We start from the raw sequence: 16,327 nt of genomic DNA on the forward strand, positions 1-16,327 counted from the left end.
CGCAAATCACAATAGAATTTTAGTATTTATAACATGGGAATTTCATCATAAAGACTATCATCTAAGGTTAATAATAGTCTTTTAGATAAACCTTTAATAAATAATGTATACCCGTGATACTGAGTATAGGATATTCGTAATGTATAAATAGTAAATTAATCATAATAATGTGTTGATACCACGGTTATTTAAGATATAATATCTTATATTATAGTTCATGGTCCTATCTAAAACCGTAGTTGCTACGTACAGCGCGCGGTGGAAATAACCGGTTTAGTTTGAGAACCCACGGCTAATGAGCTAAATAATTGTTAATAATGTTTATATGGTTACAGAGTTGTACAGGCATGGCTTGTTCTGGACTGCTCATAGATAACAATTCATATTGTAGTTGTAAATGTGATTTAGTTTATTTCAATTATTTTAATTTGTAACCGTTTACATAAAATATATTTTGTTATGACGAACGACCGTTGAGGCGTTGATTACTATTGTATACTTGCGTTAACATAATACTTAAAAGGCATGTTGTATAGTAAATAGCAAATATTATGCAATAATAATACCACAACATTGTTACTTGTTAAAAGTATTTTGACGTCAACGACGGACATTTTGATTTTTCCTATGTTCCGAATTTTTATTTTTCATTATAGTTTTTAAATTGAGTGATATATACGGTGCGTCAACTTGGACGTTGTTGCCATTCAGGTGAGTTACAATTTTCAGTATAGAAATACAAGTACCTTTAATAATGTTATCATTTATCATAGTTAATTGGTACATTGAAAATTTTAAATTGTTTATGGACTGATGGCGAGAATCAATTATTTTTTTGATGTCGGTTGTCGGCGACAGACAGTTCGATTTTTTGTTATCTCGTCAACGTCCAATTAATATATTCGTGTCCCTCTAAACTGTCAGGATATTATTGTGCATGTTGAATATAATCGTTTCACTAAATACATTATTTAGAAAGTTCTATTACCTAGTTTAAGGGCCGTTCTTACAATGTCCGGTTAAGTATTGATTAAGACTAACTGGTAGAATTTTATCGGTTAATACATGTTAAATTCTTCCGGTTAGCAATATCAGGCACTAACTGAACATTATAAAAACAGCCCTAAAACGTTTCAATGGTGATAATACTGTTTTTGGTTATAAATTATATTTGAAAATTTAACATAAAAGTAGTACCTATGTATTGCGTTTATAGTAAATATTAACGTAGTAGATAATAAAAAAATATTATTATCTAAGAAAACTATCCCAATTATTTATATTTCTTACTCACTATTAAACACCAAATATTGAGAGTTAAATTTTTATACCAGCTTGTATGATATCTTCAGTATTAGATACTTTGTAGATAATTTTAAAAAGCTAACGCGTTGCTCTAGAAAATATTGTGTGAAAGTAGATAACATTTTCCTAAGTATAAATGTATAATATTTCTATTGGAGTCTATAGTTAACATATCCTTAAAACAATATATATATATAAATATATTATTATTATTATTTCATAATATGGTTGGTGCGATCATTTACAAAAAAAAACCTAAAAACATGAAAAAAATGTAAGTACCTAGGTATGATAAGTTGGGATTTTAAATTTTGTATACCTATGTTTTATATGAAACATTTGCTTTTGTACGAAATTACTTTATTCAAAAAAATACATTTTGTATGTGATTTCATTGTTAAGTTGTATTTTAATATATTTCATGTATTATTTTGTCTACATACTAATGTATTGAATGTTTGTATATTTTTTTTTTATGTAGGATAAAAAAGATACCATCATGTCCATGTGGCAACAATTTGCTAAAGGAAATATTGAAAAAAAAGTGTTGCCTGGATCTGATTTACATAATATTTACAAAAAACATGAATATAATTCAGATCTATCACAGTCTAGTCACAACTATGTTGACTACGATGAACAGGGTAGAAGTTACGTCAATACTGGTCTGAATGAATATGACAAAGAAAATGAAGAATATAATGAAGTACTGTCATTTATTAGTTTATTGTTTAAAAATATACCCTATATAGATTTAATAAATGTGAAACTAATTTTTATTCTGTATTTTAATGTGTGTTGTTCCTATATTATGTTATTTCATTTTGTAATGTTAAAATTTTATTTTATTTTTTAGTTATCAAAAAAAGCTTTACATAATTCTAACATGAGTTCAGTTGATAGTATTACTTATGCAAATTCAGTGGCTGATCTAAAAGATTTAGATATAGATGAAATTAAGCTTTTTGAACATTATAAATTTAAAGATCCTTCTAATAAGTCAAATGATTTAGAAATTGCTGACTCTAAAGATAAGGTAATATAGTTATGCATTTTTAAGACTTATTAATACAGTTTTATAACTAATTATATAAGATGTAGTAAAATAAGTAAATGTAATTTTTTTTTATTTACTATATATTAATAATACAAAAAGTAAATTTGATAAATATAAGGATTTTTGACATGAAATACACGTGACAGAAAATATCCAATGATATTACTCTAATGTCAAATACAATACCACATACTATATTTGTAAATCCACCTGTAGAGTGTAAACCACATACTATATTACAGCCCATGAGTGGTTTTCAAACCAGCTTTCACAAATTTTTACCAGATGTTCTAGTCAATAGCCATTTGTCTCGTAAATTTTGCTCTATGGTACACATTCAACAATATGCTTCGTAAAACTTAAAAATCTAAACAGTATAAAAAATAGCCACCAAAAATTACTTCAGATTCCTTTCAAAATTATTGTCACATTCAAACTTTAATTTCCTAATTGTCGTGTAAATCCTGATAATCTAGTGGATTATTCAAAACATCAATGGTGTAGAAACTTACTCTAATAAGTAGATAACAAAAATAAATTATGATGGGATAGATTTCTATTTCCTATAATTCTGCTTTAGCAAAAAATTTTATATTCAACATATTTTCTTATTATAACATAGTATGTACATTTTCTAATAAAAAATAAAAATAGGTTTGTTGTTGGTATGGGAATACAAATCCCATAATTTTCAAATTTTATGTCATAAACTCATAACTCCTAAGTCATAAGTAAAGTGTAATTTCAATTTTTTTGTAGATTATTAATACCATTAATTCAAATGGTACAGTTTTGATACATGGTGCTACAGGATGTGGAAAAAGTACTCAAGTTCCTCAGTATATTTTAGATGACTGTATGAGTAAAAAGAAGTATTGTAATATTATTGTTACTCAACCTAGACGTATAGCTGCAATTTCAGTGTCTAAACAAGTAAATAAAGAACGTGCCTGGAAAGATGGGCTCTTAGTTGGATATCAAGTTGGGCGTAAAAAAAATTATGATCCAAGCACAACAAAAATTTTATATTGCACTACAGGAATTTTATTATTAAAAATTATTAAAGCAAAAAGCCTTTCTGAATTTTCTCATATTATCTTAGATGAAGTTCATGAAAGAACACTTGAAATGGATTTTTTATTATTAGTTATAAAAAAATTACAAAAGAGCAACTCTCAGTCAACTCGTGTAAGTATTTTTAGACTAAACAAATTTCCCACAAGAATTAACTCATTTAACATAATGAAATAATAAATCATAATTATATCATTCATAGATTATTATATGAGATTATTGCGAACTATCAATAATAATATTTATAATAATATAAATATTTAAATTTTTATTTTATAATTATTTAGGTAATACTTATGTCTGCTACAGCAGAAACTGAAAAATTAAGAGATTATTTTGGTGATTATTATGGACATCCTTATAATAGACACCAAGCAGCACCATTAGTTACAGTCGATAAGCCATCTAACTATAGTATTCATACAGCATATTTGGATGATTTATATGGATTTATACCTACTGTAAGTTGAATTTTGTTATATGTAGTATAGTCAGTATACGTTATATAACCTAAATACAAATTATTAGATTTTTATTTTAGATTCCAAATATAATATATAATGGTTATAATTGAATGATTATATATTTCGCGAGTTATATGTTTTTTCTTTTTACCTGTAGTTGTAAAAATATATTGGTCTTCAACTCCTGAGGTAGCTTCTAGTAAAAAGTTTAACGAAAGGTATTGTTTTGGGTTAAAAGAGAAAATTCTCAGTCTTTCTCAAAATAATTGCATAAAAAAAATATAAAAAATTGTTTATTTGTTTTAAAAAAACATTATTTATAGAGATTTGAGACTGTCATTATGTTTATTAATATTTATTTAATAAGTACATTGAAATATTCAAAATAATTTGTATACATACTCTTTTTTTGTGACAATACTGACTACTGAGTTATTAAATGACTAGTCAAGTCATATTATATGAAATAGTTTTATAATAATTATTACATAATATATATATAGGTAATGTGATGTGTTTTTTGTAAAAACTATTTCATTTTACTGTATTAACAATAGTAAAATAAATTTTTATATATTTCTAAATACAAACTATTCTAACATTCTCAAAAAAATGGACTTTATTTCTTTACCACTACTATTTATATGGTTCTGAACTTATTAATGTCTATAAGAATAATGATTTTGGTATACTATTTGATATACCTTTATCATTTAATAAGCATTTCTTAAATATTCAGAACCAAACTTCATATATGTTAAGTTTAATAAATTGAAGTTATAAACTTTTTAATAATCTACATGAACTTGAATCATTGTTTGCTCATATGTATTGTTAATTTTGGAATGCAGCTCTATTATTTGGTTAACTAGTAAAGTAGGTCTGATACAAACATTTTACTATAATTATTATAGTAAATACAAAATCGATTTTTGAGTCCTATTTCTTATAACTGTGACATTTAATGCCAACCTCATACTTTTACCAAATTCTGTTATCCCTTTTAAATATACAATTTTTGGAAATATGAAGAAAAGGGTTACAACTTTGTTTTATCTTTAAATTACTTAATTTATTGTTCGAATTACTTTTAAACTTTACCTCTCTAATTTCTAATTGTAGTATTCACTAATTAAATATTTTCTATGTACCATTCCAGTCTACCAATTATGGTCAACGTTCTTCTTTTAACAGAGTTATGAAATTAGTTAATATATTTCATAATGATTTGTTTTCATGCACTGTTGATATGTTTAATTTATATTTAAATAATTTGATAAAATAATATGTAAGAAACAACCTAGAGCCTATAATTTGATGTATCATATTTATATTGTAAATAGTTGAACTTGTATTAATTTTTATTTAAAAATGTACTATCTATTTAATAAGTAGGTTATAATTACTAGAAACTAATTTAAAAATTGTGTGTCACTAACCATCTTATATATATTCATTTTTTATTATGCATCTTGCCCATCTATATAAAATACTAGTAGTGATACTAATATACAATAAATGTACTATGGAATATAGACAGTCAGTTTGTGTCTACTCATCATTGTTTTTCTTGATTATTAATTTATTATTAAATTCAAATTTAACACATCTATTCAAAATAGCAGAGTAACTTCTCTGCTTTTATTTTTTTAAGTTTTCAAGTCTACATTTATTACCATTATAGGACTCCTATTATTTATTTATATAATCTGTTTTTGAAGAAAAATTAGTTCTAGAATAGACTATTACAAATACTTATAGTTCTATAATACATAAAATTAGTTCCTCTAAAAAAAGAATAAAAATATAAAAATTATATAAACTGGTCATTTATGTTTATCTAAAATTGTGGAAAATTGTAAATTATATTTCATTTTTTTAACAATGAGTTTCTCTGTTCTTACAATTAGTGTATACAATGTATCCATTCATGTCTTTAAGGTCTTAATTATATATATATATTTAATTTTTTTTTTAAATTTAGGCTCGGAAAATGGATTTAAGTAAAACTCAAATAGATGAGGATGGATATGAGACAGCTATTTCATTAGTTAAAGCATTTGATAAAATGAAAGTAGATAATGAGGACAAAAAATCTGTATTGATATTCTTACCCGGTATTTATGAAATCGAAGAAATGCATAGACGTATGGAGGATTTAATTACTTCTAAGTAAAAATATTTTATTTTATTATTTATTTAATCAAGTTACTAATCAATTAAATTTTAGAAATCATAAATGGATTCTTATACCATTACATTCATCAATAACAAGTGAAGAACAAGACAAGGTTTTTATGCAAACACCATTAAATTATCGCAAAATTATTTTATCCACTAATATTGCTGAGAGTTCAATAACTGTACCCGATGTTTCTTTTGGTAACTAAGGATACCTAATTTATCAAATAATTACTGATAAATAGTTTTTAATAATTTTAATAATTAAAGAAAACTAAATTGAATGCATATTGATCATGGACATGCATGGTTTACAAATAGTTAAAATAATTAATATAGTTTTACTTACTTATTTACATATACTATTTTCATGTCTAGTATTAATTAGTATTTTAACACTAAATGTAATTAAATAAAAAACCTCTAAAACTTTATTTTCAGTGATTGATTTTTGTTTAATGAAACAAATAAAAAATGAAATGAGGTCCAATTACTCTATGTTAATTATGAATTGGGCTTCAAAAAGTAATTGTAATCAAAGAGCTGGAAGAGTGGGTCGTGTGGCTAATGGTCGTGTTTATAGGTTGATTCCTAGAAGGATGTTTAATGTAATTGTTCTATTTCATTTTTATTTTTGTTTCCTATTTTATTTGTACCTTTATAAATCATCTAGGAACTTGAAGATAATGAATTGCCAGAAATGAGTCGTTGTTCTCTCAGTCGTGTAGTATTAATGTCTAAATTATTGAATATGGGAACACCTAAACAACTCCTTGCAAGCGCGTTGGATGCACCATGTTTAAAAAATATTATACTCACAATTCGTACTCTTCAACAGGTAATATTATGTATGACAATTTTAGCTAATTACTGTTTATCTGTATATAAACAACCAATAGAATAATATGTAGAGAAATCACCCCACATTAATTTATGGTAATCGTCTTAACTATGTACAATTTAGTAAATAAGTTCTAATGATGTCCAATAACTTTAAATAGTTAAGTAAATTCACCTAATTACCAAACTTGAAGATAAAAACCTAATCTATATTTGTTTTATGATATTTTAATTTCAGTGGCTTATTGGAATTTTTAAATTGTAATATTTTATTCATGCCTAACTTGTTTAAAAATTAAAAATATCATTAAAAAATATAGATTTTGTTAATACCTTAAAGTGTTATAGATCAATTGAATAAAAAATATTTGTTAAAACATAATTAAAACTCAAAAGACTAATTTGTATTAAACAGACTAAGAATAGGCCATATAAAGCTAACTCATATGTTTTCTTAATATCTAAAGAAGATCTTTCAATGTATTGCATTGGGGACTCAAATCACAATTCAATATATCTTAACAGAATCAAATATTTAAACGCAAGAAAAGAAAACAATCTACCAGAATGTCTAGAACACCTCTTGATGTTCTAGGACCCATAACAGAAATGTCTACAAAGTTATACATTTTTAAAAGTATCAAGAGTTGTGTAAAAAGATGTAGTAAAATAGGTATTTAAAAAAAAATATATGTTAACCTAAATGCTAATAAGCTTGAGTTGAAGTGAATAGATTGATAAAAAAAAAGTATGCACAAAATAGAGCAACTGAACACAAAATATAGTTATAAGTATTATTAATATTGTGTAAGTGATATCATAAAAATAAAAATGATATTTCACAGCTTCAGTTCCTTTATGTAGAGAAAATTTGATTTCTTAGTTATGACTAATAGGTTGTTTCTGCCCTAATCAGTTTTTGCTATGTTTTCCATTTGTAAGAAGGAGTCAACACGTCATGCTGGTGTAAATTCCTTTTAACTAATGGATTTAAAACTTAAGAGTTTAGACCATTAAAATTAGTAGTTAATGGCTGTCTTAGGTTGTAATTAATTTTAATGAAAATAATATATTGATTTTATTGTAATCTGATTTTTTTTAGGTAGGAGCACTATTATCAACAGTAAATGGAGTAATCTCATCAATGGATGGTGATATAACATATATGGGAAAAGTAATGGCACATTTGCCATTAGAGCCACCAATGTCAAAATTGATTTATTTTGGATATATTTTTAATATTTTGAATGAAGCAATCATAATGGGTAAATATAGCAATGTATTTTTATGTTATTATTAGGTCCCAGATTTTTATACTTTAAAAACCTCAGAATTATGATGCACTATAAAAGCATTTATGCTCTTATTTTGTAGAAATAAACCCTATTAAACAAAAATTACTCCCTTCAGAATCTAAAATAAAAATGTTTTTTATTTTCATTATTTTTATATGTTTAGTATAAGTATTTTGTATTTCAGTATTTTAAATATAATATATAAATTAATTAAATCAAAATAAAATTACTTGTACTTGGATCATCATAAATACGACTAATGTATGATTCACAAAAACCTAATTAATAACAGATTACTACTTGTCCTGATAGGTTTCAGATAAGGTAAATGTACATAAATCCGAGTTCTAGGTATTATTGATTAATGATTTCAGTACTTCACACATTCATAATCACGGTATGATTTGGAGTCATTTAATATGACATTTACAGACATTTAATATATTTAATTTATATATATATAACTACAGTAAATAATGCTAATACTGCTATTTTATTGTCAGGATTTAAAACCAAGTATACAAGTCAAAACATAAAAGTGTTTAAAGTATGTTATTATGACATAATATTTAATAAATTAAACTAATCAAATAATTCCGTTTATAATTGATAGAATTCCATACTCAACTATTCTCGACATGGGTTTATCTTTAGAAAATGCCTATTTATAGTTAAACTATAAGAAGTTTCTGATTTTTTAATATAATATTTGGTCCGATTATACTTAATTATATAGTACTGTACATGAAAATTGATTATTATTATTATTTTTTGATTATCAACTTAAAATCTATATTTGTTTTCAGCATGTGGACTATCAATAAAAAGTATATTTAGTCAGCCTTTTAATCAACGTTTAGAAGCTTATACACAAAAGCTAACTTGGGCTAATTATTCTTGTAGTGATCCAATTGCATATATTGGTGCATATCAAGTACTAAAAATCTTATTAACTCTACATTATACAGTGAAACTTCCATTTAACGAAGTCTCAAGGGGAACAAAAATAAATCGTATTGTAGGGGAATTTGTTTAATAAAATTAACACAATATTAAAAATGACGGTCATTGTTCTCAAAAATAATTTGTTAAATAGGAAATTTTGTTAAATGAAAGTTTGTTATATGGAAGTTTCAGTATAGTATCATTTATTGACTGAATTTAAAATTTGGTAATGACTTTATTTTTTTAGAGTTGGCTTGAAAGTAAGCCAGAATTTGATCGAAATCGAAATCTTGAAAAAACATGGGCCTTTAAAAACTATATACAACTATCAGCAATGCGAGAGTTATATGATCTGATTGATGATGTATCTAATAGATTAAATAGAAATTTTGGTATAATTGCAAATTCTGGCAAAATGAAATGGATTAAACCGGAAGAAAAAGCTATGGCTTGCAAGGTACAATTTTAAAAAGTTTTATTTTCTAAAAAGTTATAATTATTTATTGAAAATTGAAAATTAACCTTTCTATTCAAGGTTATATTAGCTGGAGCATTTTATCCTAATTATTTCATACGAGGAACAAATAATGCTTATATGGATGAACATGAAGTACATAAAACGTTAAATGAACACGACCCTTATCAAACAGTTTATTTTACTGGATTTCCAGATGATCAACCTAAAGAATTATATAAAGAAGCTATTGAATCCTTATTTCCCAAAAAATTTGTTGGAAAACCAACTGCGTATTTCAGTACATCTAAGTGAGAAAACTTATATTCACTTTAATTTGATTACTCATTAAATTATGTTTACAATTCTATCTAGGTATATTACAATTGTCGAATTCGAGTTCCTATATTATAGTACTAGATAATATTGTATTTAAATGCTACACTGTTCATGAATACTATTATTATTATATAAATAATAGTTAATATTTTAAGAGTTATGTATATTTTCTTTTTGAAGATCAAAATACTTAATTTTTATTTTCAGTAAAGTGTTTGTGGAATTTCCAATGTCAAATATAAAGAATATGGCATATAATACTAATCAATATGAAGAAAAACTAAATCAATTAGTACCAGGAAATATAGCCTATGGTGTTTATGTGGCTATAAAAATGCGTACATTAAAATTTAATTTCAAAATACCATTACTGAAGTAAGTAAATTGATAAGCGTTATTAAAAGGATGTCATACATATATATATTATCTCCATCTTACATTTATACTACGTTGCAAAGTTTCGTTCAGTGGTATCAATTTTATGCTGTTAGCTTTAACATAAGAATATTTACTAATTATTAAATTTAGAGGTAATATTATTATTACTTAGGGCATCTTGTAGGCTTTTATTGATATTTTAATATTTAAGTCAGTTACAAGAATTTTAACTTTTTATTATTTTATACATAAATATAACTCACTCTAAAATTAAAATATCAATAAAGGTTTTTGTGATGCTCTGTATAATATTATTACATTAGCATAATACTGATTTCGTTGGACAACAATTAGCTATATTGTGTGTATGTAAAACACATGCAGTTGTGACGTTCTTTTAATAAAAACTAAATAGTATAAAATATTAAATTAATTATTTGCAAACGTTACAAATCTTATGTATTACTAATTTTAGCATCAAATTAAACATTTAATACTATTATAATGAAAAATTATTAGGAAAACACTTCTCCAGGAATATAATTTTTTGTTTTTAAGACTGCTTTATAACAATATAACTTAATTATTACAAATATTTGATCAATAACCTATTATGTTATTCTTGATTTATTTAAAATGCCAAAAATTAAAATAATTTTAAGGTATACAACAAATTATTATAATATAAATTGAAATGTTTGGATCACTTATCTATCATTTAATTAATTTGATTTAATAATACTTTTATTACTTATAGACCTAGTGATGCAAAAAAAAAACTAGAATTGATAACCCAACAAATGGCTGCACAAGAAATAACTTGTAAGGAAGTATTACCAGTTCAACGCTGTATACTTGAAGAAATTGAATCTAACAATAAAGCTATTGTCATAACAGTAACATATGTAAGTAGCTATAAATTATCAAAATATTTTTTAAATAGATCCATTTTAAGTTATTTTAACTTTGTAGTTGCAAAATTTAACATATAGGGTAAAAAAGTGTTGTTTTAGATTCTGATTACATCAATAAAATATATATTGGTGGTTTTTGTGATTTTATTTCTTAACATAAAATCATTCTTTTAAGTTAATGCAATTTTAATTTTTTAAAAAGTAACAGTAATATACCTAACATATAAAAATGCTGCAAGGTATAATTATATACTTTTATTTATTATAGTTTGAAACTGTAGATCGTTTTTGGGCTCAGCTTCTGGATGAAAAACATAATAATATATTAATTAAACTATGGGAGTTTGTAAATAATGAAATAAGTCTCATAGAAACTAATCCAGACGATTTAGTGATAGATGATTTTTATATTGTGATGTACCGAGAAGAAAAATATAGAGGAAAATTAATGGAGTTCCCTCGTGGTCCTAAAAAAGAATACAAAGTAATGTATTATTTTTATCTTATATATCAGAGGTTTCTAAACTATGGTATGCGCGTAACACTAGTAGTATGTAGAAAACCACATGAAAGTAAGAAAAATAATTTGAATTTTTATTTTTATTTATTAATATTTGTAAGAACATGACCATCTAATATTATTATAAATTTAATTTTATATTTTGTATTAATATTATTTTATTATGATGTTTGTACATTATTATTATCTCAAATTTTGAAAATACAACATTATATAATAAGCCTTTACATGTCAATTGATTTATAGATTTATTGATAATTATTATGTCATTAATTGTCGACACACATTGCTCACAGATATATATAATTTCTACAATTTTTCTAATTATTACTCCTCTATTATTTTGTTTTAAATGTGTGCAATTATTGAACAGTTCTATTTTTAATTGTTATAGTATGGCCAGCGAAAAGTGAGCCATGACACTAATGCTCCGGGTGGCCTAATTTTGCCAGGGTTTTCACAACTATTTGTCACCGCTTACTTTTCACTGGCCATACCATGCTATAGTTTAAAACGAGAACCCCTGGTTATGCTTAAATACACCATTAGTAATGCGATGGTCACGGCTTCTTTTCACTGGCCATACTATAGTGGTACATAACATGATTTGTAATGTGTAACATGGGTGGTACGCAAAAATAAAGTTTCGGAACCTCTGTTGTATATTATTATACATATTGTATGAGTAAAATGAAATTTTTTTCAGTTTTTATTGATTGATTTTGGAGAATCTGTTCAGTTGTGTAATGAAGACATATTTAACATTAAAGACAAAGATGTAAAAAAAAAGGTTTATAGTTTTCCAACTTTAGCTTTCCAATGTAAAATTGCAAAAGTACGTTCACCTACAAATAGACAATTGAATGCTGGTTGGTCTGAAGAAACTAAAACGTTAATTGTTGGTAAACTATTGAAAAATGCAAAAGGAACAGTAAGTTTGATCCATACATTTTTTGTGATATGATGTTATTAGAATTTAAAACTAAATTCAAATAAATGTAATATATTTCTGTATAACTATATTGTTTATAGATGTTCAAATATAGTTTTATCATTGACAATTTTTTTATGTTTAAGATATATTCTATAGTTGATGGTGTTGTGTCGTTTGAAGATCTAACCTTCATAGATGAAGAAGAAAACATTTCAATTTCAGAGTACTTGATTAAGAATAAATTAGCTACTCGTACTGAAGAGTCTTTTGCTTCAAAGGTATTAATAATAAATAATATATATTATCATATTTGCTGAGTCAAAAAATTATTGGTTATAGCATTTTTGATAATTTGAAGTTTCTGCAACCTTAGTAAAAAATGAAGAAATAAAACTATACTTAAAATACCTAAGAAAACTTTTCTAATATAAAGTCAATCTGCATCTTATAATTTAGCTTATTTTTTTAAGGATGTACACATAAATAAGTATTTTTATTTTTCAACTGATAGTACATATAATATAGATAACATATTATGTTAGATCAAACTAATTTTAGCTAAAAACAAATTATATATGTCCAAAAAAAGTCACGTATCACACTTAGTATTTCCACGGTTAATCAATATATTTAAATATGGGTTTTTATAGTAAAAAAATTCTTATTGAAAATTGCTTGAGTTAAAAATATTTTTTTTAATTTTCAAGATAACTATTTTTTTAATACAACTTTAAAAAATATATAATTGGCACTTAGGTGATTATAATGGCACAAATCAAAAATTTAGTTTTTTGAGATAACATCATCATACAAATTATTTTGTTCCGTTTCATCTACGGTTAAAATGAAACATCACTAAACAGTATTTATGTATGTGTTTTGTGGACTAATGTTGTTATAGAATATATTAAAGTTAAAGTACAAGCCAATTTAAAAATCTCTTGACAAAATACTAGTTTTGACTTGTGTAATTATAGTCTCCGAGGTATGAATTATATTAAAATTAAGTAAAAATTGACCCAGTTAAAGCAAATTATATTATTTTCATTGACATTACCTAGAGTTAAAATTAAATTTTTAATATATTAACTAGAAAATAAATGAAATATTACTCGATTCCACTGTGTTATATTATCAACCACGGATACAAGTTACTGTTAAAATATTAGTTTGTAATTTCAGTGATAAATGTGATGATTATGTTAATAACTGTAATAATATAATATACAATATTGTATTGGCCTAACCTTTTAACCAAATATTTTATGATGACCTCATTTATTCAAATTTTGAATGTAATGAATTTAAAATTTATTTTTTCACTTGACTGTTTATTACATTTTTATTGAATATATATAACTGCAAGTATTTTTAAAAAAAAATGTATAATTAAAATTAATGAAGTAAGTTATAAAATCACAACTTATTTTTCCATCATAGTATAACTGTAAATTTTTATTTTTAGAAAGATCATGAAAAACGATTAAAAATTATAGGATGTGTGAACAATGAGATGCATCAAAAATCTAATGCTGTATGTCTTAACCTAAAAAGTCCTACCGAAGAAGAGTCATATACAATTGTAAGTTTTAATTTATAACTTATAACCATAATTAAATGACAATCATAATCATTGTATTTGTAATAATTTACAATTTTTTTTTAATAAATTATTAGAAATTCATTATCAATCCTAAATATTTTTATAAATGATTTTATTTAGTTTTATAAATTTATTTATTTTAATATAATTAATTGTATATGATTAATCACTATAAATTAAATCTAAAATAATTTTTTATTATTATCTATGTTGAATGAGTTATACACCTAATTTTTTATAACTGTATATACTTAAAACTGTCAATTTTTATTTTGTTACTCATAGATGAATTGAATTTATGATAGTTGAATAATAATGAAATGAAAAAATTATCTCTATTGGTTTATCATTTATTATGATACATTCTTATTTATATATTATACACATATACTTTTTAATTTAGCACAATTTAAAAGGGCCTGTAAGTCCACTTGAAATGTCAGTTAATGGAATAAGTCGTAATAGTACTTCTAAAATAGTAAAAATTGAATGTCAATCCGTTAATTCTGTTTTATTGGATACTGACCCTAATGATTATCATGAGAGGCAAGCATAATACAATCTTCCTAATTCTACATACCTATATCATTTACAATAATTATTTGTATTATTTTATTTGAATTGTTATTTTTCACTAGATTGTTTGTTGCTGGAAATCTATGTTTAAATGAAAATGATAAATTAACTCTTTGGGATACAACTATGATGCCAAATATCCCTGGAATGCCAGCAATTATCTGTCTGATATTCTCGCCGTGTGTGGAAATCAGGTATACTTTTTTAAAAATTATAATAATTGTTATGTACTATATTTGTATTCTATTTTGTTCTTAGATACAATTCTTCTTATACTAAAATGATTGGAGCCATTTGTGGTTTAGGTTATCATCCAGAAACTGGTAGGCCATTGTTTGAAGAAAATGATATTGAGATTACCTTTGATACTGTTATTGATCTAAATTTTTTGAACAAGGTAAATAAATAACTATGGTATTTTATATTAAATAACTTGTATTTGTTTAAAATTGTTTTTATTTTCTATTAGATAAATGTTATAAGAATGCTACTCAATAGATGCGTTAATCCAGAGGACGAAGAAGGTCCTGGTGATATTTTTCAAATACAGCATAGCTTACAAGTATCTCTAATAGAGTATGTATATAATATTAAGTTTTTTGTTTTGTTACAAGTTTCTGTACTTATCTCTAAATACTGTTTAATGAAGAATATTCAGCCAGCCTACAAAGTTTAAAGGGCCAGAACCCTACACAAGAAAATATATGTGGTCAGAAATTCGAAAATCAAGATTGCAATCGCCATATCAAGAAAATAGCCCAGTTAATCACCCGATGGCTGGTTCTGATGTTTATAAATTACTTTGGGGAACTATTTTATCACAAAAAATGTCTGCTTCTGAGTGTAAAGAGTTGATGTTTAAACTTAGTAAAATCAAAAGATTAGAAGAATGGTATGTTTAAAAATAATATAAAAATAGTATACAAATTATAATGAAATTACAATTTGTAATCATTTTTTTCTTCTAGCTTAAGTTTAAACAACTATACCAGCGAACGTTGTTTAGAAGAACTTCGCTGCCCATTATGTCAATTGATATTTACTAATACTTCATCTGTTCTTATGCATTTTGACAATTACCAGCATATTGAGCGTTACAAACTAGCTAGAGAAGAATTACATTTGCACTATACGGGACCATTTCGAGATATTAAAAACTTGTAAACTAATCTATTCTAATACTATTGTTTTTATGATGTATAATTAAATGTAAGAACAAATGACATTTTGATTATAAGTTACTTATGAATAAGAAGACATATTCATTTTCTGAACTATTTTTTAATAAGTTAAAAACAATTATAACAAGTATAATTACATTTATTTTATTAATAACAATAAAGTAATTTGTTCATTTTCAATTTAATTATGGTTTTAGTTTTCTTGTTTTATAAACTCATTTCTTTTGATTAAACTGTATGAATGGAAAGTAAATTATAGGCATATAT

General features: G+C 24.5%; 1 protein-coding gene across 1 annotated transcript; it reads left to right on the forward strand.

Annotated features, from left to right (window-relative positions):
• Positions 1-312: 312 nt before the first annotated feature.
• LOC114128669 (probable ATP-dependent RNA helicase spindle-E) lies at positions 313-16,245 on the forward strand. The gene is made up of 25 exons (XM_050201718.1): positions 313-711; positions 1,787-2,011; positions 2,162-2,341; positions 3,122-3,550; positions 3,724-3,897; positions 5,885-6,072; positions 6,131-6,282; positions 6,523-6,689; positions 6,755-6,919; positions 8,024-8,186; positions 9,023-9,150; positions 9,409-9,618; positions 9,697-9,926; positions 10,162-10,329; positions 11,090-11,237; positions 11,515-11,730; positions 12,473-12,697; positions 12,844-12,978; positions 14,166-14,282; positions 14,707-14,849; positions 14,942-15,073; positions 15,138-15,276; positions 15,349-15,455; positions 15,529-15,771; positions 15,848-16,245. The coding sequence occupies exons 2-25, from the start codon at positions 1,805-1,807 to the stop codon at positions 16,041-16,043; spliced, it is 4,362 nt and encodes a 1,453-aa protein (XP_050057675.1). The 5' UTR covers positions 313-711; positions 1,787-1,804; the 3' UTR covers positions 16,044-16,245.
• Positions 16,246-16,327: the final 82 nt, after the last annotated feature.

This window comes from Aphis gossypii, chromosome 2 (genome assembly GCF_020184175.1).
Source record: "Aphis gossypii isolate Hap1 chromosome 2, ASM2018417v2, whole genome shotgun sequence".
In the NCBI taxonomy this organism is placed as follows: domain Eukaryota; kingdom Metazoa; phylum Arthropoda; class Insecta; order Hemiptera; family Aphididae; genus Aphis; species Aphis gossypii.